Source organism: Cnephaeus nilssonii (genome assembly GCF_951640355.1).
Source record: "Cnephaeus nilssonii genome assembly, chromosome: 24".
Lineage (NCBI taxonomy): Eukaryota > Metazoa > Chordata > Mammalia > Chiroptera > Vespertilionidae > Cnephaeus > Cnephaeus nilssonii.
Window position 1 is genome coordinate 3977541 of NC_137095.1, and position 27203 is coordinate 4004743.

General features: G+C 52.8%; 2 protein-coding genes across 2 annotated transcripts in view; one reads left to right on the plus strand and one right to left on the minus strand.

Moving 5' to 3' along the window:
• CHRNA3 (cholinergic receptor nicotinic alpha 3 subunit) overlaps positions 1 to 1999 on the plus strand; it is a 12952-nt gene extending 10953 nt beyond the window's left edge. The window contains exon 6 of the mRNA XM_079764098.1: positions 1865 to 1999. Within this exon, the coding sequence (XP_079620224.1) occupies positions 1865 to 1993 (129 nt within the window). The 3' untranslated portion in view covers positions 1994 to 1999. The remainder of the gene's footprint in view (positions 1 to 1864) is intronic.
• A 4428-nt stretch (positions 2000 to 6427) lies between these two features.
• Positions 6428 to 26858, minus strand: CHRNA5 (cholinergic receptor nicotinic alpha 5 subunit). Its single transcript, XM_079764114.1, has 6 exons — positions 26645 to 26858; positions 16900 to 17051; positions 13731 to 13775; positions 11938 to 12047; positions 9545 to 10376; positions 6428 to 6886 (listed from the first exon to the last, which is right to left on the minus strand). Exons 1-6 carry the CDS (start codon positions 26748 to 26750, stop codon positions 6725 to 6727), a joined length of 1407 nt encoding a protein of 468 aa, XP_079620240.1. The 5' UTR covers positions 26751 to 26858; the 3' UTR covers positions 6428 to 6724.
• Between the last annotated feature and the right edge of the window lie 345 nt (positions 26859 to 27203).

The following is a 27203-nucleotide window of genomic DNA, read 5'->3' on the forward strand; positions in this document are numbered from 1 at the left end:
AGGGGCTCAGCCAGCAGAGCGGGAGGGAGTCCCTGGGTCTGTTTGGTACTGGCAGCACATACAAACCCAACGCTTCGGCCCTCAAATAAAGTCCCTGGTGGCGAATGCGGCGTCATTCCGGCCTTACCCAGGACTCCTCGGTGTCACCAGCAGGACACCGTTCCTTGCAGCTCGCCGCAGTGAAATAAATCCCGTCTCCCAGCCCCGTTGCGGCCCCGTAATGAGATTACCGCATCCAGGCGGCCTCTTCGTTATGTGATTATTTCTTCCAAATTAGTTGATTCATGGACTCTCTTCTTCCAATTCGATTATGGTTTCTTTGCGTTCGGAGTCGTCTGGGTGCTTAATGGACGTACAGACACCCCCCCCCTTCCTCGTTCCAGCCTCCTCGTACACAAGGAGCCTTGCTCCGTCTTCCATCTTTTTTTTTTTTTAATATATTTTATTGATTTTTCACAGAGAGGAAGGGAGAGGAAGAGAGAGCTAGAAACATCGCTGAGAGAGAAACATCCATCAGCTGCCTCCTGCACACCCCCCTACTGGGGATGTGCCCGCAACCAAGGTACATGCCCTTGACTGGAATCGAACCTGGGACCCTTCAGTCTGCAGGCCGACGCTCTAACCACTGAGCCACACCGGACAGGGCCGTCTTCCATCTTTTTACTTGACTCTCAGGCAGTTATTTTGGATTGCCAGCCTGTTCTGTGACCGTACAGACAGAATGCCATGATACTTGGGACTTAGGACTGAAGAAGATGGTATTTGGTTATTCGGGTATTGCTGGAGGTGGCGGGCGAGGGAGAGGAAGAGGGATGAGGGACTGATCTCATTTTGGATGTTAAAAGGAAATTACATCTAAAGCTGGGCAAGAACTAGTCTTGAGAGAAAAGGGAGATGATGTTGGCTTGTATTTGCTATTCTAACCGAGGCCCGGAATCTTCCATGGAGGCTGAAGTCGATTAACTGGCTTTACAAACTATAAACTGGAATTCAACTTAGAAGAAATAGGTTACGGCCTGGCCGGTGTGGCTCAGGGGTTGAGCATCCACCAATGAACCAGGAGGTCACGGTTCGATTCCGGTCAGGGCACATGCCCGGGTTGCGGGCTCGACCCCCTGGTAGGGGGCATGCAGGAGGCAGCTGATCCATGATTCTCTCTCATCATGGATGTTTCTCTCTCTCCGTCTCCCTTTCTCTCTGAAATCAATAAAAAAAATGTTTGTTTTTTTTTAAAAAAAGGAAGAAAAAATAGGTTATGTACACATTGAGAAACTTCTCATTTAAAGAAGATTTAACATGAAAAATGTTTTGAATGACTTTTCTGGGGTCTAAAGAGACATTTGAGAATGGTATACTTCCTCAGACTGCCGATCAATGATTCTCTCTTGTCATTGATGTTTCTCTCTCTCCTGCTCTCCCTTGCTCTGGGGGGAAAAGGTTCCTGCATTTCAGTGGGAACAGCGGCTTCCGCTGCTGCAATGTACACTGAGTGGCCAGATTATTATGATCTCTGAACGCATAATAATCTGGTCACTCAGTATATATATATATTAGAGGCCCGGTGCATGAATTCGTGCATGGGTGGGGTCCGGCCAGCCTGGCCAGGGGGAGGGGACATGGGTGGTTGGCCGGCCTGCCTGCTGGCCGAACTCCTGTTCAAGGGGACAATTTGCATATTAGCCTTTTATTCTATAGGATATACACAGAGTGGCCAGATTATTACACGTTCAGAGATCATCCTCATCTGGCCACTCGGTGAATCTATCATGTGCTCAGGACTAAAAATGTATTCACGCCGTCTTCTCCAGCGGGCTTTTTTTCCTCTTTCCATTATTATTGTTCCTTTTGTGTGTTTTTTTTCCAGATTCAAGACGACTGGAAGTACGTGGCCATGGTGATCGACCGCATTTTCCTGTGGGTTTTCATCCTGGTGTGCATCCTGGGGACAGCCGGGCTGTTCCTGCAGCCCTTGATGGCCCGGGACGACCCCTGAGCGCCGCCCTGTGCACCTGCCTGAGGTGTACTGGGTGGGGGAGGGGGGTTGGGGGGGGGGACGGGAGTTGGGGGAGAAGCTTTTTTTTTTATTGTGATAAAACACACTGAACGTACAATTTACCGTTGTAACCTTTTTACGTGCACAGCTCATTGGCATCCGAGAGTCACATGACTGTGCAATCGCCATCACTCTCGATCCCCATGACACTTTCCATCCTGTGAGACTGGAACCACATACCCGTTACCCAGCGGCTCCCTGTTCCCCCTCCCCCGGCCCCTGCCAACCACCATTCTGCTTTCTTTCTTTCTTTTTTTTAATATATTTTATTAATTTTTTTACAGGGAGGAAGGGAGAGGGAGAGAGAGTTAGAAACATCGATGAGAGAGAAACATCGATCAGCTGCCTCCTGCACACCCCCTACTGGGGATGTGCCCGCAACCAAGGTCCATGCCCTTGACCGGAATTGAACCCGAGACCGACGCTCTATCCACTGAGCCACACCAGCTAGGGCGAGAGCAGTTTTCATAAGAAGAGAGTATCAGCCCTAACCGGTTTGGCTCAGAGGATAGAGCGTCGGCCTGCGGACTGAAGGGTCCCAGGTTCGATTCCGGTCAAGGGCATGTACCTTGGTTGCGGGCACATCCCCAGTAGGGGGCGTGCAGGAGGCAGCTGATCGATGTTTCTCTCTCATCGATGTTTCTAACTCTCTATCCCTCTCCCTTACTCTCTTGTAAAAAAAAAAAAAAAAAGAGAGCATCGCATGCTGCAATACTGGGTCGGAACCCGTGGTCACAGGGACCCATTCTACCTTCTCGCGAGTCACCACCACCTCTTTCCTGAGCGAAAATCAAACCGACGAGGCCGCAGCCCACTGGGAGTCATGTTTCAGGAGGTCGAAAGGAGGATTTCTCTAAAATGTATTTCTGTGGAGAAATTGTAAGTAACAGCCCTGACCAGTGTGGCTCAGTGGATAGAGCGTCGGTCTGTGGACTGAAGGGTCCCGGGTTCGATTCCGGTCAAGGGCGTGTACCTGGTTTGTGGGCACATCCCTAGTAAGGGGGTGAGCAGGAGGCAGCTGATCGATGTTTCTCTCTCATTGATGGTTCTAACTCTCTATCCCTCTCCCTTCTTCTATCTGTAAAAAATCAATAAAATATATATATTTTTAAAAATTAGTAAGAGAAGAGGGATCGGGGACGTGTACACACTAAGATAGGCAGCAGGGTGTTCAAATGAGCCAAACCAGACTGCCCCTCGCTAAATGCCACGAGACTGCAGCCGGCGATAAAACACCAAAAATCAGACAGGTCCCCTCTGCCTTCCAAGGCGCATGGGCTTGAACCAGGTGGGTTACGTACTGTGAACAAAGAAGGCGTTGGTTCTCTCGGGAGCTAAGCGCGCTTGATCGAGGACGAGCGTTCTATCGGGGGTTTTCTTCCTGGGCACGGCTGAACCGGGGACCTTCAGAAGTGAACCCCAACTTGCTGACCTGTGATACATCCTACTCGGCTGTACGAAGTAGTCATCGGCTAAGACTAGGTTAATCCCAGGGTCCTTGCAACTCTCAGATTCTAATTGGAATGAGAGAGAGAAAACTGAAACAGCACGTGGGTGTAAAATGTACGATGTGCTCAGACCGAATCAGACTGCCGCCTTTCATTTCAGAAGATGGTTTTCTCACAGAACAACTCAGGAGTACCCACCGACATGTGTTTTATTGTGTGTTTTTTTAATGGGATTCACGTCATTGCCACGGATGCATCTAAGGTCAAGGATAAAGAGATGAAGCCCAGGGGTTGAGCGTCGACCTGTGAACCAGGAGGTTACGGTTCGATTCCTGGTCAGAGCACATGCCCGGGTTGCAGGCTCGATCCCCAGTAGGGGGCGTGCAGGAGGCAGCCGATCCATGAGTCTCTCTCATAATGGATGTTTCTATGTCTCTTTCCCTCTCCCTTCCTCACTGAAATCAATAAAAACATATTTTTTTAAAAAGATAGAGATGCTACTACAATTTATATAGAAGATGGTTCCACTGGTGGTAGAACACGTGGCCAACGGGACTGAAATGAATAGTTGTCTTGTATGATTTCACAATCGAAGGTAAGCTATAAAAATCCTATATAATAAAAGCCTAATATGCTAAGTGTTCGGTCGACCGTTCAACCAATCAAAGCGTAGTATGCTAATGAGATGCTAAGGCCACTCAGTCGCTCACTATGACGTGCATTGACCACCAGGGGCAGACAGTCGACCGGCCGACCAGTCGCTATGATGTGCACTGACCACCAGGGGGCAGACGCTCCAACCGGTAGGTTAGCTTGCTGCTGGGGTCCGGCCAATCGGGACTGAGCGAGATGGGCCGGACATGCCCTGGAGCCCTCCCGCGGACCCTCCCCGGCTGGCCAACCTCCCATGTCCCTCCCCGGCCCCTGATCGTGCACCGGTGGGGTCCCTCGGCCTGGCCTGCACTCTCTCGCAATCCAGGCTGAGGCACACCTCCTTCCCGAGTGCACGAATTTCATGCACCGGGCCTCTAGAAACATAACAATGGTTCAGTTTAAGCATTTAAAGAATAACGTAAGCCTTCAGGGAGGTCCCAACTCCCATTTTTCATTTTTTTTAAAAATCTTGGTTATAGAAATGCTGCATCGTACTCCATCATCGTCATACTGAGTAGCCAGCTTATTAAGTACTAGAGGCCCGGTGCACGAAATTCGTGCATGGGTAGGGTCCCTAGGTCTGGCGGGCGATCAGGGGCCCCCCCTGGCACCCGCCTTGACTGGCCTTGTGCCTGCGGGCTGGGAGCAGCTCCCACATCCAGCGTCTGCCCCCTGTGGTCAGTGGGCATCATAGCAACTGGTCGTCCCACTGGTCAATTTGCGTATTAGGCAAGACGTGTACCTTTACCAAACGCAGAATCAGTCCTGAAGTCCGTCTTCGAATACCACAGGAATTTCCCAGCGCATCACAATAGGGACCTCCCTGTTGATTACAGACTATTACGAGTTTCAAACTGTTATCAGCCAGGATACAAACGTCACATTTTTTAAAAAATATATTTTTGTTGATTTCAGAGAGGTAGGGAGAGGGAGAGAGAGAGAGAGAAACATCCATGATGAGAGAAAATCATTGATCGCCTGCCTCCTGCACGCCCCCTACTGGGGATCAAGCCCACAACCCAGGCATGTGCCCTTGACCAGAATCGAACCTGGGGCCCTTCAGTCCACAGGCCGATGCTCTATCCACTGAGCCACACCAGTTAGGGCCAAACATCACATTTTTGCTAGGACGGGCCAGATAACATTGTGCTGCTATTTTGAGGAGATCAAGAGTTAGTCAGTTACCGCCTTAGTCATGCAGATATATTGTTCTAAAGGGCAGGTCTATTACGCTAAACGGACGCTAGCAACTGTTCATCTGTTCGAGCTTGCGGGACATTGGAAACACAGCGGGCATTTTCATCATTCTACGGGTGCCATCAGGCATACACAGCGGAACCTCGTTTCTCGACAATTTGCTTCTCACCCTGACCACCCCTTCAGGCCGATACCTGTAGGATCAGTCACAATCTCTCAGGTGACAAAGGTGAGACTGTACGAATATGAGTCCGTTTCCCACTGTTACAAGCTCAGGATACGGTGTTGTGAATATTTCATGGGTTTTTTTTGTTTGTTTGTTTTTTTGCTTTTGTGGCTGCTTATACTTATTTCATTTCTTATACATTTTCTTTTAAAAAATATATTTTATTGATTTTTTACAGAGAGGAAGGGAGAGGGTAGAGAGTTAGAAACATCGATGGGAGAGAAACATTGATCAGCTGCCTCCTGCACACTCCCTACTGGGGATGTGCCCGCAACCAAGGTACATGCCCTTGACTGGAATCGAACCCGGGACCCTTCAGTCCGCAGGCCGATGCTCTATCCACTGAGCCTAACTGGTCAGGGCATACATTTTCATTTTTTACTGTATGTTTCCTTTCCTTTTCGTTAAGCTTCCATTTACCTTTCATGTCCTTTTTGTTGTTAAAATCTTTATTTCTAGATGAAACAGTACAAGAGACATGTACTGTCCATAAGAAAGGTTAAACCCTGGCCGGTTTGGCTCAGTGGATAGGACGTGGGCCTGTGGACTGAAGGGTCCCGGGTTTGATTCCTGGTCAAGGGCACATGCCCGGGTGGCGGGCTCGATTCCCAGTGGCGGGGTGTGTGTGTGTGCAGGAGTCAGCCGATCGATGATTCTCTCTCATCATGGATGTCTCTATCTCTCTCTCCCTCTCCCTTCCTCTCTGAAATCAATACAAATATCTTTTAAAAAATTTAAAACAGGGAATCATTTGGGAGTCTGGAACGGATTAATTCAACTTACATGATTTCTTTTTTTTTAAATATATTTTATTGATTTCTTACAGAGAGGAAGGGAGAGGGATAGAGTTAGAAACATCGATGAGAGGAAAACATTGATCAGCTGCCTCCTGCACACCCCTTACTGGGGATGTGCCCGCAACCAAGGTACATGCCCTTGACCGGAATCGAACCTGGGACCCTTGAGTCCGCAGGCCGACGCTCTATCCACTGAGCCAAACCGGTTAGGGCTCAACTTACATGATTTCTAATTGGGGGTGGGGGATGATTCGGTGTTCAGACAGCCTTTTGGAAGGCATTAAGTTCGAGAAACAAGGTTCCACTCGCTGTACATGCCTGAAACTCCCGCTACCGCCCTAGGGATGCATCACGTGTCTGCCGTTCCGATATGAACTGGAGCGAGCACAGTTGCCCATTTATAAATAACAGGAGCGAAGAGCCCCAGGGAGCCGACCACCGAGACCAGAAGAAACGTCCAGAGGAAGAGCCGGTCGAGGACCTGGGCTATGAACTTCCAATCTTCAACCACCTGTTGCCAAAAAAAAAAAAAAAAAAGGCTTACATTAAATACGGAATTTAACACTGTCTACTTATTTTAAGACTAGAGGCCCGGTGCACCAAGAGATTCGTGCAATAAATAGGCCTTCCTTCCCCTGGCTTCCTGCACTGGTTTTTCTCCAGAACCCGGGACCCAGGCCTTCGCTCCAGCTGGAGTCTGCCGCCTTCGTCTTCCCTGCGGCCGGAGTGCCGCTTCTGTAGATCCCTTCGTGCCCCCCCCACCCTCCCTCTCATACCAGGCATCCTGCCCCTCCTGGCCACTCCGTGCCTGGAGCAGCTGGGCGGCTGCCAGCTTTGTCCTTCTAATTTGCATATTCCCTCCTGATTGGCTGGTGGGCATAGCGGAGTGATGGTCAATTTGCATGTTGCTCTTTTATTATATACAATCTGCTGCCCTGGCCGGTGTGGCTCAGTGGGTAGAGCGTCGGCCTGCGGACTGAAGGATCCCGGGTTCAATTCCCAGTCAAGGGCATGTGCCTGGGTTGTGGGCTCGATCCCCAGTAGGGGGCATGCAGGAGGCAGCTGGTCCATGATTCTCATCATGGATGTTTCTATCTCTCTCCCTCTCCCTTCCTCTCTGAAAAAAATAAATATATACACTGAGTGGCCAGATTAATATGATCTCTGAACGCATATTCATCTGGCCACTCAGTGTACATCTCTTGAGCACCTCATTGACTGGATATCAAAGACACTATAAATCGTGCACCTGATCAGTTTTCCCCTTTGCACTGGTTGATAGAAAGCTCAGGGCAAATAGGTGGTTGATCTCCAGACAAAGTCTAGAATACTTTTGGGACCTTTTTGAGATACAAATACACTGAGTGGACAGATGATTATGCGTTCAGAGATCATCATAATCTGGTCACTCAGTGTACATACATATAGATAGACAGATAGATACTTTTTAAAGATATAATCTGCTGAATTAGGGCCAAAGCAGTTTCTGCTGCCTCAGCACTGTAAGTACCCGCCCCTCCCCCATGCTCAGCGCTCAGGAACAGATTCTGTGATAAGAGGGCCTCAAGGACATGACCCAATGTCATTCACACATCGCCTTGTAATATTTTACAACTGGCTTGTTTTGATGATTTATAATAAAAGTTAGAATATTTATACTTTTTGGATATTTGGTAATAACCGCCCCCAAGATCTCTTTCATTCTCTTCCCCCCCGCCCCCATCAAATATATTTTTACTAGAGGCCCGGTGCATGAAATTCGTGCATGGGGAGGATGTCCCTCAGCCCAGCCTGCACCGTCTCCAATCTGGGACCCCTCAAGGGCAGTTGGACATCCCTCTCACAATCCAGGAGATGTGAGAGCTCTGGAGCTCACAGTTCAGGCACAGGCCCGGGTTGCGGGCTCAATCGCAAGTCGGGGGCATGCAGGAGGCAGCTGATCCATGGTTCTCTCTCATCATGGATGTTTCTCTCTCCCTCTCCCTTCCTCTCTGAAATCAATCCTATATAATAAAGAGGCAATATGCAAATTGACCTGGGCATGTGCAGGTCAATATATACACTGAGTGGGTCGCCTGCCTGCCTGCCTGATTGCCCCTAACTGCTTCTGCCTGCCAGCCTGATCATCCCTTAACCACTCCCCTGTCAGCCTGATCGATGCCTAACTGCTCCCTGGCCGGCCCATTTGCCCCTAACTGCCCTCCCCTGCCAGCCTGGTCACTCCCAACTGCCCTCCCCTGCAGGCCTGATCACCCCTAACTGCCCTCCCCTGATGGCCCGGTCACCCCTAACTTCCCTCCCCTGCCTGCCTGGTTGCCTCTAACTGCCCTCCCCTGCCAGCCTGATTGCCCCTAATGGCCCTCCCCTGTCAGCCCGGTCACCCCTAACTGCCCTCCCCTGCCAGCCTGGTTGCCCCTAACTGCCCTCCCCTCCTGGCCTGGTCACCGCTAACTGCTCTCCCCGGCTGGCCTGGTCACCCCCTATTGTCCTCCCCTGCAGGCCTGGTCTCCCCCAACTGCCCTCACCTGCAGGCCTGGTCGCCCCCAACTGCCCTCCCTTGCAGGCCTGGTCCCCCCCAACTGCCCTCCCTTGCAGGCCTGGTTCCCCACAACTGTCCTCCACTGCAGGCCTGGTCACCCCCAACTGCCCTCCTTTGCCGGACTGGTCACTCCTAACTGCCCTCCCCTGCAGGCCTGATTGCCCCCAACTGCCTTCCCCTGCCGGCCATCTTGTGGCAGCCATCTTTTGTCAACATGGGCGGCCAACTTTGACCACATGGGGGCGGCCAACTTGTGTGTTGGAGTGATGATCAATTTGCATATTATTCTTTTATTAGATGGAATTTTTTTTTTATTGATTTCAGAGAGGAAGGGAGAGAGAAAGAGAGCTAGAAGCATCAATGATGAGAGAGAATTATGGATCGGCTGCCTCCTGCACGCCCCACGCTGGGGACCGAGCCTGCAACCCGGGCCTGTGCCCTGATTGGAATCGAACCCGGGACCCTTCAGTCTGCAGGGCGGCGCTCTATCCACTGAGCCACATGGGCCAGGGCCAGAACAGATCTCCTAAAGACCTTTTCGAGGACGCGCGTCCACACGTCCGGCCCTCGCCCTGCGCTTGGCCTACGGAGGGCCGTGACCCGCCCGCGGGACGCCCCCCGGGCACAGACCTCTCGAACGGCGTTCTCCTTCACGGTGTGCCTCGCGATGTAGCGGATGGCGTCGAGCGCGGCTCCCAGCGGGTCCCGGGGGGGGCTCGGTCCCCCACGGCCCCCGGCCTCCTCCCTCTGGGCAGAGTACCTGTCGGCGTGGCCCCGCATGCACAGCAGCCTGGGGAGCCTGTGCAGGAACACCCGGCGGACCCACGGCGCCATGGCGTGGTGCGTGGAGGGCGCGCGGTGGTGGATGTTGATGGCGAAGACAGTGACGGTGATGGACAGCGTCACGAAGATCATGGTGAACACCAGGTACTCGCCGATGAGGGGGATGACCTTGGAGGACGAGGGAATGATCTCCTCGATGACCAGCAGGAACACCGTCAGGGACACGAGCACCGAGGTGCAGAGCGAGATCTTCTCGCCCTCGTGGGACGGGAGGTAGAAGACCAGCGCCGTGAGGAGCGAGAGCCCGATGCAGGGCACGATCAGGAACAGGGTGTAGAAGAGGGGCAGGCGCCGGAGGACGAAGGCGTAGGTGACGTGCGGGTACCAGCGGCGGCCGTCCGTCCGGTTGCCCCGGCTCCCCGTCGCGCTCACGATCTCCCACTCGCCGTTGTCGAAGAAGTCCCTCCTGTCCACGTCCCGGCCCTCCAGCAGGAGGTCCACCTGGGAGCCGTCGTACGTCCAGGAGCCGAACTTCATGGAGCAGTTCTGGAGGTCGAAGGGGAAGAACGTGACGTCGATGGTGCAGGAGCTTTTGTAGTTGGCCGGGGGCGTCCAGGCGACCGTGCCGTCGAACCTGACCACGGCCTTCGTGCGGGCCCCTTCGAACCGCCCGTCGGCACTGAAACACACACACATGCACACGCACAGGAACGTCGCAGGCGTGGCTCAGTGGTTGAGTGTCGACCTATGAACCAGGAGGTCAGGGCACATGCCCGGGTTGCGGGCTCCATCCCCAGCGTGGGGCGTGCAGGAGGCAGCTGATCCATGATTCTCTCTCATCATGGATGTTTCTGTCTCTCCCTCCCCCTTCTTCTCTGAGATAAAAAATATGTATTTTTTAAATATTAGCCTGCTCTATTTGGTCAAACATTTAAAATATATATATTTTTTATTGATATTTTACAGAGAGGAAGGGAGAGGGATAGAGAGCCAGAAAAATCAATGAGAGAGAAACATCGATCAGCTGCCTCCTGCACACCTCCTACTGGGGATGTGCCCGCAGCCAAGGTACATGCCCTTGACCGGAATCGAACCTGGGACCCTTCCGTCCGCAGGCCGACGCTCCATCCACTGAGCAACACCGGCCAGGGCTGGTCGAACATTTAATTAACTCACCCTACTGCCTTGGCAGGGCCAGCCGTCCCCCTCCCCTGCTCCACGTGCTGGACAGTGGGAATGACCACTGATGACCCCCCTACTTCCTCACACCCTGCTGGGCTTCCCCAATATGTCACTGCCGGGGTTCTTGTTCCGGCATTAAGAAGGGTTCAACAATCTGGAGAAAGGCTGTATGCAACTTAAGAGTCCAGAGAAGAAAGATAATTTTGAAAGGCATTGGGGGGTCAGAGGAGCTTCAGCCAAAGGAGCTAAGTTCTCCTTGTCTCAGGACCCTTGCTTTTTATTAACACAATTTGTCCTAAGGCCAGGTGGAGGTAATACACTTCAGAGGGTAGGGTTTTGTACAGAATCCATTGTCAGATTGGCTGTTCAGGTGTCTGGCCAACAGGAGGCAGTAACATGTAGACTGAGATGCCCTGAGCTGTCTGGCAGCAAACAATCATCCTATTCAGGTTTGGGGGAAGTGCCTTTAAGCCATTCCAACAGGCGATAACATATGTGACTCAGCCCTTGTTGAGTCCCCAAGTTCCATCAACCTTTTGATGAAACTCTTGCAATTATGACATGCTGGAGCTGGCTTCCGGCATGTCACAAATGACAGAAATCAAAGAACACTTGTATGATCAGAAAACAACACGCACACAAGCAAAAGGAGGGGACCCACAGAACCGATTGGAAACCAAAGAATGTGAAATCGGGTCATGCGACTGGACAGCCACACACTTCTCAGAAGGAAGGATTTGCCCTAACCGGTTTGGCTCAGTGGATAGAGCGTCGGCCTGCGGACTCAAGGGTCCCAGGTTCGGTTCCGGTCAAGGGCATGTACCTTGGTTGCGGGCACATCCCCAGTAGGGGGTGTGCAGGAGGCAGCTGATCGATGTTTCTCTCTCATCGATGTTTCTAACTCTCTATCCCTCTCCCTTCCTCTCTGTAAACAATCAATAAAATATATTTTTTTTAAAAAAAAAAGAAGGAAGGAAGGATTTACATTACTCAGGTGCCCAATCGCAATGCAAGTGTTCGCTTTGTAAACACACAATGGAAGTTGGACTATGACTTACTTATCAAACAGGACGATGTCTGGGGTCCAGAGCGAGTCTGACGGGACCCGGATCGCTCTGATCCCCCCGTAGTCCTCGGGGTTCCACCGGAGCTTCACGTCTCTCCACTCCTTTGAAACAAAGAAAACGGCGTCGATTCCGATGGACTTCATCCTCAAAGGGACTGGTCACGGTCATCAGGAAGCCTTGTCCACTCCCGACAGAGAGAGCCCCGGGCGCGCCGTCCCCGCGGCCGCTGGGCAGCCTTGTCCCTGCGGCCGGCGCGGCTCTGAGCTTGGTCCTTGTGGGACAGGGAGCGCCAGGCTGTGTGTGTGCTCACGGTTCTGCTTGGCGCCCCTTCTCCAACCACGAGCCGGGCCCAGGAGGTGCAGCCTCGGGTTCTAGGCTCCGGGTTCGAGGGAAACATCCCTTTTCCAGCTGTGTGGACACGGACCGGCCGGACTGCTCCACGCAAAGCGCAGCTGGATGTATTCCACATGCCACACACGTGAACACCTTGCCCAACCTCCACGCGAGAACGATGCTGGGATCATGTCAAGTTAATACTCACACCCCAAGGAAATCACCCGTGCCTTTTAGGAGTTAAGGGCTGGGGACGTGGTGGTCGGTATTAAAAAGTAGGGACACTGGGGTGGTGGGGGCTTGCCCGGGGTGGGAATGGCTGGGGCGGGGGGCGGGGGGGGATCAACTGGGGAAAAAGGAGACATATGGAAAACTTTAGACAATAAAAATAAAAAAAAAAAGTAGGGACAGCCCAGTCGGCATGGCTCCGTGGTTGAGCGTCAAGCTATGAATCAGGAGGTCACGGTTCGATTCCAGGTCAGGGCACAGGCCCGGGTTGCGGGCTCCATTCCTAGGAGGGGGCGTGCAGGAGGCAGCCGATCCGTTTCTCTCTCATCATGGATGTTTCTATCTCTCTCTCCCTCTCCCTTCCTCTCTCTCTCTCTAAAAATCAATAAAAACATATTTCTAAAAAATAAATAAAAAATAAAGCCCTAGCTGGTTTGGCTCAGTAGATAGAGCGTTGGCCTGTGGAATGAAGGGTCCCGGGTTCGATTCCGGTCAAGGGCACGTACCTCAGTTGCAGGCACCCCTGCCCTGGCTGGGGCGCGTGCAGGAGGCAACCAATCGATGTGTCTCTCTCACATCCATGTTTCTCTCTGTCTCTCCCTCTTCCTTCCATTCTCTCTAAAAGTCAATGGAAAAATATCCTCAGGGGAATATTAACTCAAATAAATATATATATATAAAGATTTAAAAATAAATAAACAAATAAAAATATAGGGCCTGACCGGTGTGGCTCAGTGGATAGAGCGTCGGCCTGTGGAGTGAAGGGTCCCAGGTTTGATTCCGGTCAAGGGCATGTACCTTGGCTGCGGGCACATCCCCAGTGGGGGGCGTGCAGGAGGCAGCTGATGGATGTTCCTCTCTCATCGATGTTTCTAACTCTCTCTCCCTCTCCCTTCCTCTCTGTAAAAATCAATCAAGTATATTTAAACATATATGTGTATATAGATCCCTGAACACCCTATCCTATTTCCCAGCGTATGTCCCCCGAGCTGATCAGCTTCTGGGTCCTTCCAGGACAGGACTCCTGTCAGTGTTGCTCACGGATGCTCCCCAGTGCCTGCCACTCAGGTAACACCAACTGAGTAAACACGAGACCTCCACCTACCTGGTCTGCCTGCCTCCCGCCAGCGCACCCAGCCCAGCCCTCACTCACGCCCCTCCGTGCTGCACACCCTGTAGTAACAGGGTCGCCAGGGGGACGGCCTTTTGCGTTTGATACGTACCTGCTTCAACCAGACATTTGTGGTCATTAGCTGGTTTTTCTCATCCTGAAAAACAAAGATTGAAGTAAGGCTGATGGGCCCTGGCTGGCTTGACTCAGTGGATAGAGCGTCCGCCTGGGGACTGAAAGGTCCCAGGTTCGATTCCTGTCAAGGGCACATGCCTGAGTTGCAGGCTCCTTCCCAGTAGGGGGCGTGCAGGAGGCAGCCGATCCATGATTCTTTCTCATCATGGATGTTTCCATCTCTCTCTCTCTCTGCCTTCCTTTTTGAGATCAATAAAATATATATATTTTAAAAAAACATAGTCACTAACCACAACACACTGTGTAAGTTACAACACTCAGCACAGAGCCCTAGCTGGTGTGGCTCAGTGGATAGAGCATCGACCTGAGGACTGAAGGATCCCGGGTTTGATTCTGGTCAAGGGCACATGCCCGGGTTGCAGGCTGGAGTTGCATGCAGGAGCCAGCAGGTCAATGATTCTCTCTCATCATTGATGTTTCTCTCTCTCTCTCACTCTCTCTCTCTCTCCCTCTCCGTTCCTCTCTGAAATCGATAAAAACATATTAAAAAGAAAAAACCAAAGGTGTTCAAAAATAAACAACTCAAATTTTAAAAACAATCAATGGCAAAATGTCTTTGGGTGAGGATTAAAAAAGAAACAAAACAGCTCCTAGCTGGTTTGGCCCAGTGGATAGAGCGTTGGCCTGCAGACCTGAGGGGTCCCGGGTTCGATTCCGGCCAGGGGCACATGCCCAGGAGGTGGGCCCTGTCCCCAGTGGGGGGCGTGGAGGGGGCAGTCCATCGGTGATTCTCTCTTATCACTGATGTTTCTATCTCTCTCTCCCTCTCCCTTCCTCTCTGAGATCAATCTACCTAAGAAAAGAGTAACATGCTAATTGACCATACCATCACAATTCCCACCAGCCAATCAGGAGTGAGTATGCAAATCAACCCAACAAAGATGGAGGGTTAATTTGCATACACAGACTCTGAGCGGCTGGGTGGGGCGTTCCACACCACCCCAGCCGCTCCAGGCCTCTGGGCAGCATGGGAAGGCGGAAAGGCGGCTCTGGCCAGAGCAAAGGTGGTGCTGGCAGCCAGGGAAAGGAAGGCCCATTCCTGCACGAATCTTCATGCATCGGGGGCCTAGTAAAAATATATTTAAGAAAATTAAAAAAAAAACACACAGTAAGAGCAGAGAAGTATAAGTGGTCCCAACAGCAGGGGAGAGGACAGAAGGATAAATAGCTTAGCGGACGGGAGGGCACCCTCGATCAGGCCCATCCCTAAGATGGGAGAACGACCCGGAAGGAAGGAGGAGGCCCCAAAGGAGCGCGTCCCAGAGGCAAAGGCAGCTGTGGGGTCCTTGCCCGGGAAGTGGGGGCCCTGGGGAGGACCCCCTGGCCATCCCCCTTATGCCGAGGCTCCAGAGAGCAATTTTTTTAAAGATATATATTTTTAAAATATATTTTATTGATTTCTTACTGAGAGGAAGAAAGAGGGATAGAGAGTTAGAAACATCGATCAGCTGCCTCCTGCAGAACCCCTACTGGGGATGTGGCCGCAACCAAGGTACATGCCCTTGACCGGAATCGAACCCGGGACCCTTCAGTCTGCAGGCCGACACTCTATCCACTGAGCCACACGGGCCAGGGCAATGACACACTTTTGTGTGTGTGTGTTTTGTTTTTCTTTAAATATATTTTACTAGAAGCCCGGTGCATGAAATTCATGCACGGCGGGGGGGTTGTCCCTCAGCCCAGCCTGTACCCTCTCCAATCTGGGACTCCTGGAGGGAAGTCTGACTGCCCGTTTAGGCCCGATCCTGCATAATCCAGGACTGCTGGCTCCCAACTGCTTGCCTGCCTGCCTTCCTGATTGCCCCTAACCGCTTCTGCCTGCCAGCCTGATCACCCCCTAACCACTCTGCTGCCAGCCTGGTTGATGCTTAACTGCTCCCCTGCCAGCCTGTTTGCCCCCAACTTCCCTCCTCTGCCAGCCTGGTCACTGCCCTCTCCTGCAGGGTTGATTACCTCCAACTGCCCTCCCTTGCAAGCCTGGTCCCTCTCAACTGCCCTCCCTTGCAGGCCTGGTCCCTCACAACTGCCCTCCCTTGCAGGCCGGGTGCCTCCCAACTGCCCTCTCCTGCTGACCATCTTGTGGTGGCCATCTTGTGTCCACATGGGGGCAGGATCTTTGACCACATGGGGGCAGCTATATTGTGTGTTGCAGTGATGATCAATCTGTATAGTACTCTTTTATTAGATAGGATAGAGGCCTGGTGCACGGGTGGGGGCCAGCTGGTTTGCCCTGAAGGGTGTCACAGATAAGGGTGGGGGTTCCCTTGGGGTGTGGGGCGGCCTGAGCAAGGGGCCTGTGGTGGTTTGCAGGCCGGCCACGCCCCCTGGCAACCCAAGGGGAGGCCCTGGTATTTGGAATTTATTTTCCTTCTACAATTGAAACTTTGTAGCCTGGAGCAAAGCCAAGCCTGGGGCTCTGGCAGCCATTTCTGTGGCAGTTAATTCACCTTCTACAATTGAAACTTTGTAGCCTTAAGCGGGTGAGCCCGGCCAGGGTGTGCGGAAAGCTTTGCTTCCCCTGTTGCCGCCAGCAACCCTGGCCTGCTCTCTCAAGCTCCATTCTGCCGCCATTTGTTTGAATTTGTTTACCTTCTATAATTGAAACTTTGTAGCTTGAGTGGAGGCTTAGGCCTGCAACGGCTGGCAGAAAGCTTGGCTTCCTCTGTTACCTGGGAAACCTTGCTCTCTGTGGCTGTAGCCATCTTGGATTGGGGTTAATTTGCATACTCGCCCTGATTGGCTGGTGGGTGTGGCTTGGCTGGTGGGCGTGGCTTATGTAGCAGAGTGATGGTTAATTTGCATATCACCATTTTATTAGAGAGGATTGAATTTTTACAGAGAGGAAAGGAGAGGGAGAGAGTTAGAAACATCAATGAGAGAGAAACATCCACCAGCTGCCTCCTGCACGCCCCCTACTGGTGATGTGCCCACAACCAAGGTCCATGCCCTTGACCGGAATCGAACCTGGGACCCTTCAGTCCGCAGGCCGGCGCTCTATCCACTGAGCCACTCCGCTCCGGGCTCCAGAGAGCAATTTCAACCACACCGGCATGTGACGCCGGATCAGGGTGGACGCGCACACCTACCACATCCACTAACTGAGAGATGGCGAGGCCAAACTTTATTCTGATCTTGTCGTTGAGGCGCTCCACGGGACGGACCCATCTCTCATAGTCTTGAAATAGATCCTTAAACAGGCTGTCTTCATGTCTGGCCACAAAGAACGGTTCAGCCAGTCCTGCAAAACAGATTTTCAAAAGTTAGCATGTTGGCTTCTCTCCTACCAAATACTTCTACTTAAAACACACACACACACACACACACACACACACACACACACACGCCCTAACCGGTGTGGCTCAGTGGATAGAGCATCGGCCTGCGGACTGAAGGGTCCCAGGTTCAATTCCGGTCAAGGGCATGTACCTTGGTTGTGGGCACATCTCCAGTAGGGGGCGTGCAGGAGGCAGCTGATCGATGTTTCTCTCTCATTGATGTTTCTAACTCTCTCCCTCTCCTTTCCTCTCTGTAAAAATTCAATAAAATATATTTAAAGAAAAACAAAACACACACACACACACAAAAGTGTGTCACTGCCCTGGCCGGTGTGGCTCAGTGGGTAGAGCGTCGGCCTACGAACTGAATGGTCCCAGGTTTGATTCCGGTCAAGGGCATGTGCCCGGGTTGTGGGCCCAATCCCCAGTGGGGGACATGCAGGAGGCAGCTGATCCATGATTCTCTCTCATCATGGATGTTTCTTTTTTTTCTTTTTTTAATATATTTTATTTATTTTCCACAGAGAGAAAGAGAGAGGAACAGAGAACCAGAAACATCGATGAGAGAGAAACATCCACCAGCTGCCTCCTGCACGCCCCCTACTGGTGATGTGCCCACAACCAATGCACATGCCCTTGACCGGAATCGAACCCGGGACCCTTCAGTCCGCAGACCAACGCTCCATCCACTGAGCCAAACCGGTTTCGGCTCATCATGGATGTTTCTATCTCTCCCTCTCCCTTCCTCTCTGAAATCAATAGAAATATATTTTTTAAAAAGTTTGTCATCATTCATAACCCAACACTATTACTTAAGCTGTGATGAAGAGTCCTTTCCGAGTGTAATATCAATACAGACGTCTGAGATCAATGAGGACCGCTCTGCTCAGATACATTTCTCAGTTAATCAGATTACTCATGCGGGAACATGCTGAGTTCCTTAAGCAGCACTCAATGCAATACAGAGGCACTTAGACTCTAAGGAACAGCCCGGCCGGCGTGGCTCAGCAGTTAGGGCCAAACCGGTTAGGGCCGTGGTCGGCAAACCGCGGCGCGCGAGCCACATGCGGCTCTTTGGCCCCTTGAGTGTGGCTCTTCCACAAAATACCACGGCCCGGGCGAGTCTATGTTGAAGAAGTGGCGTTAGAAGAAGTTTAAGTTTAAAAAATCTGGCTCTCAAAAGAAATTTCAGTCGTTGTGCTGTTGATATTTGGCTCTGTTGACTCATGAGTTTGCCGACCACTGCCTTAGGGTAACCACTGCTCAGTGTGACGTACAGACATTTTTTAAAAAACGCAGACACAGAGGAAGAACAAAAGTCTTCTCTTTGCCTGGCTGGCGTGGCTCAGCGGTTGAGCGTTGACCTAGGAACCAGGAGGTCAGGGTTCGATTCCCGCTCAGGGCACATGCCCGGGTGTTGGGCTCGATCCCCAGTGTGGGGCAGGCAGGAGGCAGCCGATCCGTGATTCTCTTTCATCACTGATGTTTCTCTCTCTCTCCCTTCCTCTGAAATCAATAAAATATATATTTTTAATTGATTTTTTACAGAGAGGAAGGGAGAGGGATAGAGAGTTAGAAACGTCGATGAGAGAGAAACATCGATCAGCTGCCTCCTGCACACCCCCTACTGGGGATGTGCCTGCAACCAAGGTACATGCCCTTGACCAGAATCGAACCCGGGACCTTTCAGTCCGCAGGCCAACACCCTATCCACTGAGCCACACCTGTCAGGGCAATAAAAAAAAATTTTTTTTTTAAAGAGTCTTCTCTTTTAAGTTCTGTGACTTGCTCTTTTTCCCCCATTCAGTACTCGATGTCGGTACATCTCTATCCATCTCCAGTCTTTCTTCACACGTGGCAAGGGGGTCGGGGTTACGGGTGTGCTTTCATTTACGTAAGCCTTCCCCACCGATGGGCATGTCTATCACCCGCGGTTCGGGGTTCTTTCTGACAATGCCACAGCGGGAAATGCTGCAGTTAACATCCTTGTACGTCTTTTTTTCCACACTTACAGAAGAATTTATGGCAGTGACTCCTAGAACCGCTGAGTCAGGGCACACACGTTTTAAATCTCGCTCGCTGCTGCCAATGACGTGCCCTTTGGTCTGCAACAGCCGTCACAAGAATAAAATAAGGTAATGTATCTGAGAAGCTTTGTAAGAGGGTATAGGCCGTGTATCCCCAACTCGTAAGTCAGGCATTCCCCTCAATGTCCTTGGACCTTTTTAAAAAATATAGATTTTATTGATTTTTTACAGAGAGGAAGGGGTAGGGATAGAGAGTTAGAAACATCGATGAGAGAGAAACATCCATCAGCTGCCTCCTGCACACCCCCCACTGGGGATGTGCCCGCAACCAAGGTACATGTCCTTGACCGGAACCGAACCTGGGACCCTTCAGTCCGCAGGCCGACGCTCCATCCACTGAGCAACACGGCCAGGGCAGACCTTTTTTTTTAAGTTAACAAAAAGTGACTTATATCCCTTTTATTTTTTTTTTTAAAAAAAGTCCTTTTGTAACAGTCCCAGGAAGGCTATTTTAAGCAATGGCGCGATAATACAGCAGTGAACATAATCGGCCGTTTTGTCAACGAGGAGAAAGGTGTGCTATAGCCAACACTTTCAATGTGACAAATTGGTCCTTACCAGTCACTATTTTAAGTATTACAAGTGAAATGCAGAGGGGGGTGTGTGTTTTTCCATTCTAGGATTTTCATTATTATACACCGAGTGGCCAGATGATGATGATCTCTGAATGCATAATCATCTGGCCACTCAGTGTGTATCCTATAGAATAAAAGGCTAATATGCAAATTGTCCCCTTGACCAGGAGTTCGACCAGCAGGCAGGCCGGCCAACCGCCCGTGTCCCCTCCCCCTGGCCAGGCTGGCCGGACCCCACCCATGCACGAATTCATGCACCGGGCCTCTAATATATCTATCTATATCTATATCTATATCTTTATCTTTATCTATATCTATATCTATATCTATATCTATATCTATATCTATATCTATATCTATATCTATATCTATATCTATATCTATAGAGTGGCCAGATTATGATGATCTGAGTGGCCAGATTATGATGATCACTGAACGCATAATAATCTGGCCACTCAGTGTGTGTGTGTGTGTGTGTGTGTGTGTGTGTGTGTGTGTGTGTATGAGGCCCAGTGCATGAATTCGTGCATGGGTGGGGTCCGGCCAGCCTGGCCAGGGGGAGGGGACATGGGCGGTTGGCCGGCCTGCCTGCTGGTCGAACTCCTGGTCGCGGGGACAATTTGCATATTAGCCTTTTATTATATAGGACATACACTGAGTGGCCAGAAGATTATGTGTTCAGAGATCATCATCATCTGGCCACTCAGTATATTTTCTATTGATTTTCATCACAGAATTAGAGGGGGATCAAGTTTCTCTGGGGTGGCTATGCTGTAGTTGTACCTTAATTTACACCCTGCCCTGACTCTCAAACACTTGCAGTGAGAAAATGACCTGAGACAGTTAAGTTTAGTCAGGAGCGAAGACAGCTTGCAGATATTTAAAAAAACAAACGTATATTTGTATTGATTTCAGAGAGGAAGGGAGAAGGAGAGAGAGAGAAACATCAATGAGAGAGAATCAGGGATCGGCTGCCTCCTGCATGCCCTTACTGGGGATGGAGCCCGCAACCCAGGCATGTGCCCTTGACCGGGAATCGTACCATGACCTCCTGGTTCCTAGGTCGATGCTCAACCACTTGGCCACACTGGCCGGGCGACAATTTGCATGCAAACTCTTTTAAAAAGTTTGTGCATCGCCCTGGCTGATGTGGCTCAGTGGATAGAGCTTCGCCCTGCGGACTGAAGGGTCCCGGGTTCGATTCCGGTCAAGGGCATGGACCTGGGTTGCGTGCACATCCCCAGTAGGAGGTGTGCAGGGAGCAGCTGATCGATGTTTCTCTCTCATCGTTGTTTCAAACTCTCTCTCCCTCTCCCTTCCTCTCTGTAAGAAAATCAATAAAATATATTTTTTTAAAAAAAAGATGCTTGGTCTAACTCCAGCTCATATAGCAGACTTGGTATCAGCAAGGAAGCCAAAATGATTGTTCGTTGCAAATTAAATTGCGTGAAAAAGTGATTTCCTTACACAAGGCACTTAGATAGATAGAGACTCTTTTGGATGTAATCATAAGGAAAGTAGAGGTGACAGCCCCGGCCGGGTAGCTCTGTTGGTTGAGCGTGATCCCATGAACCAAGACGTCAAAGGTTCCATTCCTGGTCAGGACACATACAAGAATCCACCAGTGAATGCATAAACAAGTGGAGCAGCAAATGGATGCTTCTCTCCCTCCTTCCCTCCCTCCCTCTCTCTCTCTCACAAATCAATTAATAAATTTAAAAAATTTTTAAGTAGAGGCGACAGCTACTTTGTGTGCGTCTGTTAACTTCTGAAATGAAAATGACTAAAGGTGAGAAGAAGAAAACCTTCCATAGTTTTCATTTTTAAAAAAATATATTTTATTGATTTTTTTATAGAGAGGAAGGGAGAGGGATAGAGAGTTAGAAACATCAGATCAGCTGCCTCCTGCACACCTCCCACTGGGGATGTGCCCGCAACCAAGGTACATGCCCTTGACCGGAATCGAACCCGGGACCCTTCAGTCCACAGGTTGTCGCTCTATCCACTGAACCAAACCAGCTAGGGCCGTATTATCTTAATACTAGAGGCCCGGTGCACGAAATTCGGGCCTCTAGTATTAAGCCCCCTTTCACAGGTGTGTGACCTCCCACCAGCCAGGTAAGTATGGCTGCTGGCAGAATAGACGGCTGGCCTGCACCCTCTCCAATCTGGGACCCCTCAGGGGATGTCCGACTGCCACAGGGATCAGGCCTTAACCGGCAGGTGGACATCCCTCTCACAATCTGGGATGACTGACTCCTAACCACTCGCCTGCCTGCCTGCCTGATCGCCCCTAACCCTCTGCCTGCTGGCCTGATCGCCCCTACCTTGCCCCCCTGCCAGCCTAGTCACCCCTACCTTGCCCCCCTGCTGGCCTGATCACCCCTACCTTGCCCTCCTGCTGGCTTGATCGCCCCTAACCTCTCTGCCTGCCTGCCTGATTGCCCCTAATTGCTCTCCCCTGCCAGCCAGATAGCCCCTAACTGCCTCTGCCTGCCCAAATGCCCCTAACTGCCCTCCATTGCCCACCTGATCTCGCCCCCCAACTGCCCTCCCCTGCCAGCCTGATCACCCCCAACTGCCTCTGCCTCGGCCCCCACCACCATGGCTTTGTCCGGAAGTCGGACGCCTGGAAGATGGCCGGTTGACCCGGTCTAATTAGCATATTACCCTTTTATTAGTATAGATAATCGTTCATTATCTATTGTTTATTACAGGCAAAACTGCCTCCTGAGCCCCCTTTCACAGGTGTGTGGCCTCCCACCAGCCAGGTGAGTATGGCTGCTGGCAGAATAGACGGTTCTTTTTCCCGAGATTGGTTCACAAAAAACCATGAGGAAGAGGTATTATTAAGATCCTAAGATGATCCTAAGATGAATATGAAAAAAAAAGTAAAGTAGCCCTAGCTGGTGTGGCCCAGTGGATAGAGCGTGGGCCTTTGGACTGAAGGGTCCCAGGTTTGATTCCAGTCAAGGGCATGTACCTTGGTTGCAGGCACATCCCCAGTAGGGGGCGTGCAGGAGGCAGCTGATGGATGTTTCTCTCACATCGATGTTTCTAACTCTCTATCTCTCTCCCTTCCTCTCTGTAAAAAAAAATCAATAAAATATATTTTTTTTAAAAAGTAAAGTAATTATGGTTGAAAGGACCTAAAATACCAGCTACCATTACCCTCTCTCTTTTATTTTTATTTATTTTTTTGAGAGAGAGTGGAAGGGATGGGGAGAGACAGAGAGAGAGAGAGAGAGAGAGAGAGAGAGAGAGAAGCATCCATGTGAGAGAGACACATCGATAGGTTGCCTCCTGCATGTGCCCCGACCAGGACCCGGGATCGAGCCTGCAACCGAGTTCCATGCCCTTAACCGAAATCGAACCCAGGACACTTCAGTCTGTGGGCCGACGCTCTACCCATTGGCATATTGCTTTTTCTGGAGAGCAAATTCCTTTAAAAAAAAAACAAAAAAAAAACAAGGTCAACTTTCTTCAAAAACCATTCCAGTATTTACCAACTCTCATGGCCAAGACATGCTTAATTCATATTAAATTTTAAAATGTCATCTGAAAGAATTTGATTCCAATTTTTAGGGGAGAAGAATAATGCTATCAGAAGAAAAAAATGTTCTGTGCTGAAATCACCGAACTAAACACTCATATGCTAATTATAAAAAATGACTTACTAGATCTAATTGATAGATTACAGTTTGAAAAAAACAAAAACACCTTTTCTGGAAATGACTGTGAAAATGAAATGAGAGGGATAGCCCTTTTTTGTCTTTTTAAAAATATATATATTTTATTGATTTTTTACAGAGAGGAAGGGAGAGGGATAGAGAGTTAGAAATATTGATGAGAAACATCCATCAGCTGTCTCCTGCACACCCCCCACTGGGGATGTGCCCCCAACCAAGGTACATGCCCTTGACCGGAATCGAACCCGGGACCCTTCAGTCCGAAGGCCCACGCTCTGTCCACTGAGCCAAACAGGTTAGGGCTGCCCCTCTCATTTCGTTTAATTAATTTATTTTAAAAAAATACATTTTTATTGATTTCAGAGAGGAAGAGAGAGAAAGGGAGAGACAGAAACACCAATGAGGAGAGAGGATCATGGATCGGCTGCCTCCTGCACGCCCCCCACTGGGGATGGAGCCCGCAACCCTGGCATGTGCCCTTGACCGGGAATCGAACGGGTACCCTTCGGTCCGCAGGCCGACGCTCTACCCACTGAGCCGCACCGGCCAGGGCCGGGCTTCCTTTCTCTGTTTGAAACGCCCTCGACGTGACCCCGCTTCCGTCCTCATTAAGCAATTCGTCCTGCAAAACGTTATTCTGTCGGAGATGGTGATGGCTTCCTGGAATCGGAACCACCGTTTGTTAAAAGCCTGGAGGAAGCAGAGGCAGGAAGAGGCTCTTCTTCTGCCCCAGTTCTGCCTCCGCTTTCCAAGAAGGAGGCTCACAGCCCCGCCCGTGGCTCCGGGAGTGGCACGGAAAGGTCAAAAGGTCACGGGTTCAACTCCAGGTCAAGGGCACCTACCTGGGTTGCAAGGGCAATCCATCCATGTCTCTCTCTCCGTCCCTTCCACTCTCTTTAAAAGAAAAAAAAAAAAATGAATGGGAAAAATACCCTCAGGTGAGAGTTAACCAAAAAAAAAAAAAAAAAAATCAATTAAAGAAAAACCACATTCTCGGGTGAGGATTTTTTTAGAAAACTTTTAAAAAAAGAACAACACTTATAAAAACAGAGCCATAGCCCAGGCCGGTGTGGCTCAGTGGGTAGAGCATCGGCCTGCGGACAGAAGGGTCCCGGGTTCGATTCCCGTCAAGGGCACGGACCTGGGTTGCGGGCTCAACCCCTGGCCCCCCCTGGGGTGCATGTGGGAGGCAGCCGATGGATGTGTGTCTCTGTCTCTCCCCCTCCCTTCCACTCTCTCTAAAAAAATCCATGGGAAGCCCTGGCCAGTGTGGCTCAGTGGACAGAGCGACAGCCTGCAGACTGAAGGGTCCCGGGTTCGGTTCCGGCCAAGGGCATGTGCCGGGTTGCGGGCACCATCCCCAGTAGGGGGCGTGCAGGAGGCAGCCGACCCATGATTCTCTCTCATCACGGATGTTTTTATCTCTCTCTTCCTCTCCCTTCCTCTCTGAAATTAATAAAATTATATATATTTTTAAGAACCAAAGCCATTCTCTAAAAAAAAAAAAAAATCAATGGGAAAATATCCCCAGGTGAGGATTAACAAAGAGAGTAAAATAAAATCACAAAATAAAATAAAGTAACATGAATAAAAAAAATCATAAATAAAGTAAAATTAATAGAATAACAGTGCTCGCTTCGGCAGCACATATACTAGAATAGAATAACATTAAATCATAAAATAAAATAAAATAAAATAAAATTAATATACTAGAATAGAATAAAATAAAATAAAATCAGAGATATGGACGTCGGAACCCGGCCGTGACCCTCGCTGTCTGGGTGGCGGTCCCACCACCGGGCTCCCCCCCGCCCCCCATCGGGCCTCGGACACTCTGGGGGGACCACGAAGCCTTTTCTATCCCCGCGGGGAACGCGTGACCTGCGCGAGGCGGGGACGGGCTCCGCGCCGGGGGACTCCGGGGGACTCGGGGTGCGCCCGACCGCACCCTGCGACGGCCACCGGCTCCTGGGGCACCAGGGCGGGCTCCCCAACGCCACGGGGAGCCCAGGGGGACTGGGGTGCGCCCGACCGCACCCCGCGACGGCCACCGGCTCCTGGGCCACCAGGGCGGGCTCCCCAACGCCACGGGGAGCCCAGGGGGACTGGGGTGCGCCCGACCGCACCCCGCGACGGCCACCGGCTCCTGGGCCACCAGGGCGGGCTCCCCAACGCCACGGGGAGCCCAGGGGGACTGGGGTGCGCCCGACCGCACCCCGCGACGGCCACCGGCTCCTGGGCCACCAGGGCGGGCTCCCCAACGCCACGGGGAGCCCAGGGGGACTGGGGTGCGCCCGACCGCACCCCGCGACGGCCACCGGCTCCTGGGCCACCAGGGCGGGCTCCCCAACGCCACGGACCGGCGACCCGGCGACCCCGCGCCTCTGACTGACAGGTCGTCGCCCGCAGCCCCGCGAGGCCGTCAGGGGACACGCAGGGCGGCCCTCCCCCGAGTGAGGTGCCCGCGCGGCATTTCCCCGGACCGCCCGCTCCCGGCCCCGCGCCCCGCGCCCCCCGCCCCGCAGGCTCACCTCCGGGCGCGCCCCGCGCCCCCCGCCCCCCGCCCCGCAGGCTCACCTCCAGGCGCCCCGCGCCCCCCGCCCCCGCCCCACAGGCTCACCTCCGGGCGCCCCGCGCCCCCCGCCCCCGCCCCACAGGCTCACCTCCGGGCGCCCCCCGCCCCCCGCCCCGCAGGCTCACCTCCGGGCGCCCCGCGCCCCGCGCCCCCCGCCCCCCGCCCCACAGGCTCACCTCCGGGCGCCCCCCGCCCCCCGCCCCGCAGGCTCACCTCCGGGCGCCCCGCGCCCCGCGCCCCCCGCCCCCCGCCCCGCAGGCTCACCTCCGGGAGCGCCCCGCGCCCCCCGCCCCGCAGGCTCACCTCCGGGCGCGCCCCGCGCCCCCCGCCCCCCGCCCCGCAGGCTCACCTCCGGGCGCGCCCCGCGCCCCCCGCCCCCCGCCCCGCAGGCTCACCTCCGGGCGCGCCCCGCGCCCCCCGCCCCCCGCCCCGCAGGCTCACCTCCAGGCGCCCCGCGCCCCGCGCCCCGCGCCCCGCGCCCCCCGCCCCGCAGGCTCACCTCCGGGCGCCCCGCGCCCCCCGCCCCCGCCCCGCAGGCTCACCTCCGGGCGCCCCGCGCCCCCCGCCCCCGCCCCGCAGGCTCACCTCCGGGCGCGCCCCGCGCCCCCCGCCCCCGCCCCGCAGGCTCACCTCCGGGCGCGCCGCCCCCCGCGCCGGCAGGACCCCGGCGCCCGGCGACCAGCGGGACGAGCAGCAGGAGGCGGAGGACCGCGGGCCGGGACCCCCGCGCCGCCATCGCCCCGGGAGTCGCCTCAGGACGGCCGCGTGGGGACGCGGACTCGGGGGCGGAACCGCGAGCGGGTCCGGGCGAAGCGGAGCGAAGCGGCCCTCCGTTCCCGCCCGGCTCCCGGCGCCTGAGGAGCCACCGCGCCCGCCCCAGCCAAGCCCCGCCCCTCCGCGCTGGCCCCGCCCCTCCCGCCCCGTCTGGTTGTAGTTAATGCTTTTTCAGCTCCGCCTCATTTGCATATAGCCTGCCCCGCCCGTTATAGCCCCGCCCCATCCCTCTTTAGCCCCGCCCTCCAGCCCCTCAGTCTACCTACGGCCCCGCCCCGTCTACTCATAGGTAATGCTTTTTCAGCTCCGCCTCATTTGCATCTAGCCCGATCCGCCCGCTATAGCCCCGCCCCACCCTCTATAGCCCCGCCCTCCTGCCCCTTAGTCTCCCTACGGCCCCGCCCCCATCCCGCCC

Bases quoted from the DNA above. Each gene is read 5' to 3' on its own strand.
- CHRNA5 (XM_079764114.1), bottom strand. From the start codon at position 26,750: ATGGCGGCGCGGGGGTCCCGGCCCGCGGTCCTCCGCCTCCTGCTGCTC. The intron at 12,048-13,730 runs GTACGTATCAAA...TTTGTTTCAAAG, and splicing joins CAAATGTCTGGTTGAAGCAG to GAGTGGAGAGACGTGAAGCT. The intron at 10,377-11,937 runs GTAAGTCATAGT...TGTGTGTTTCAG, and splicing joins GACATCGTCCTGTTTGATAA to TGCCGACGGGCGGTTCGAAG.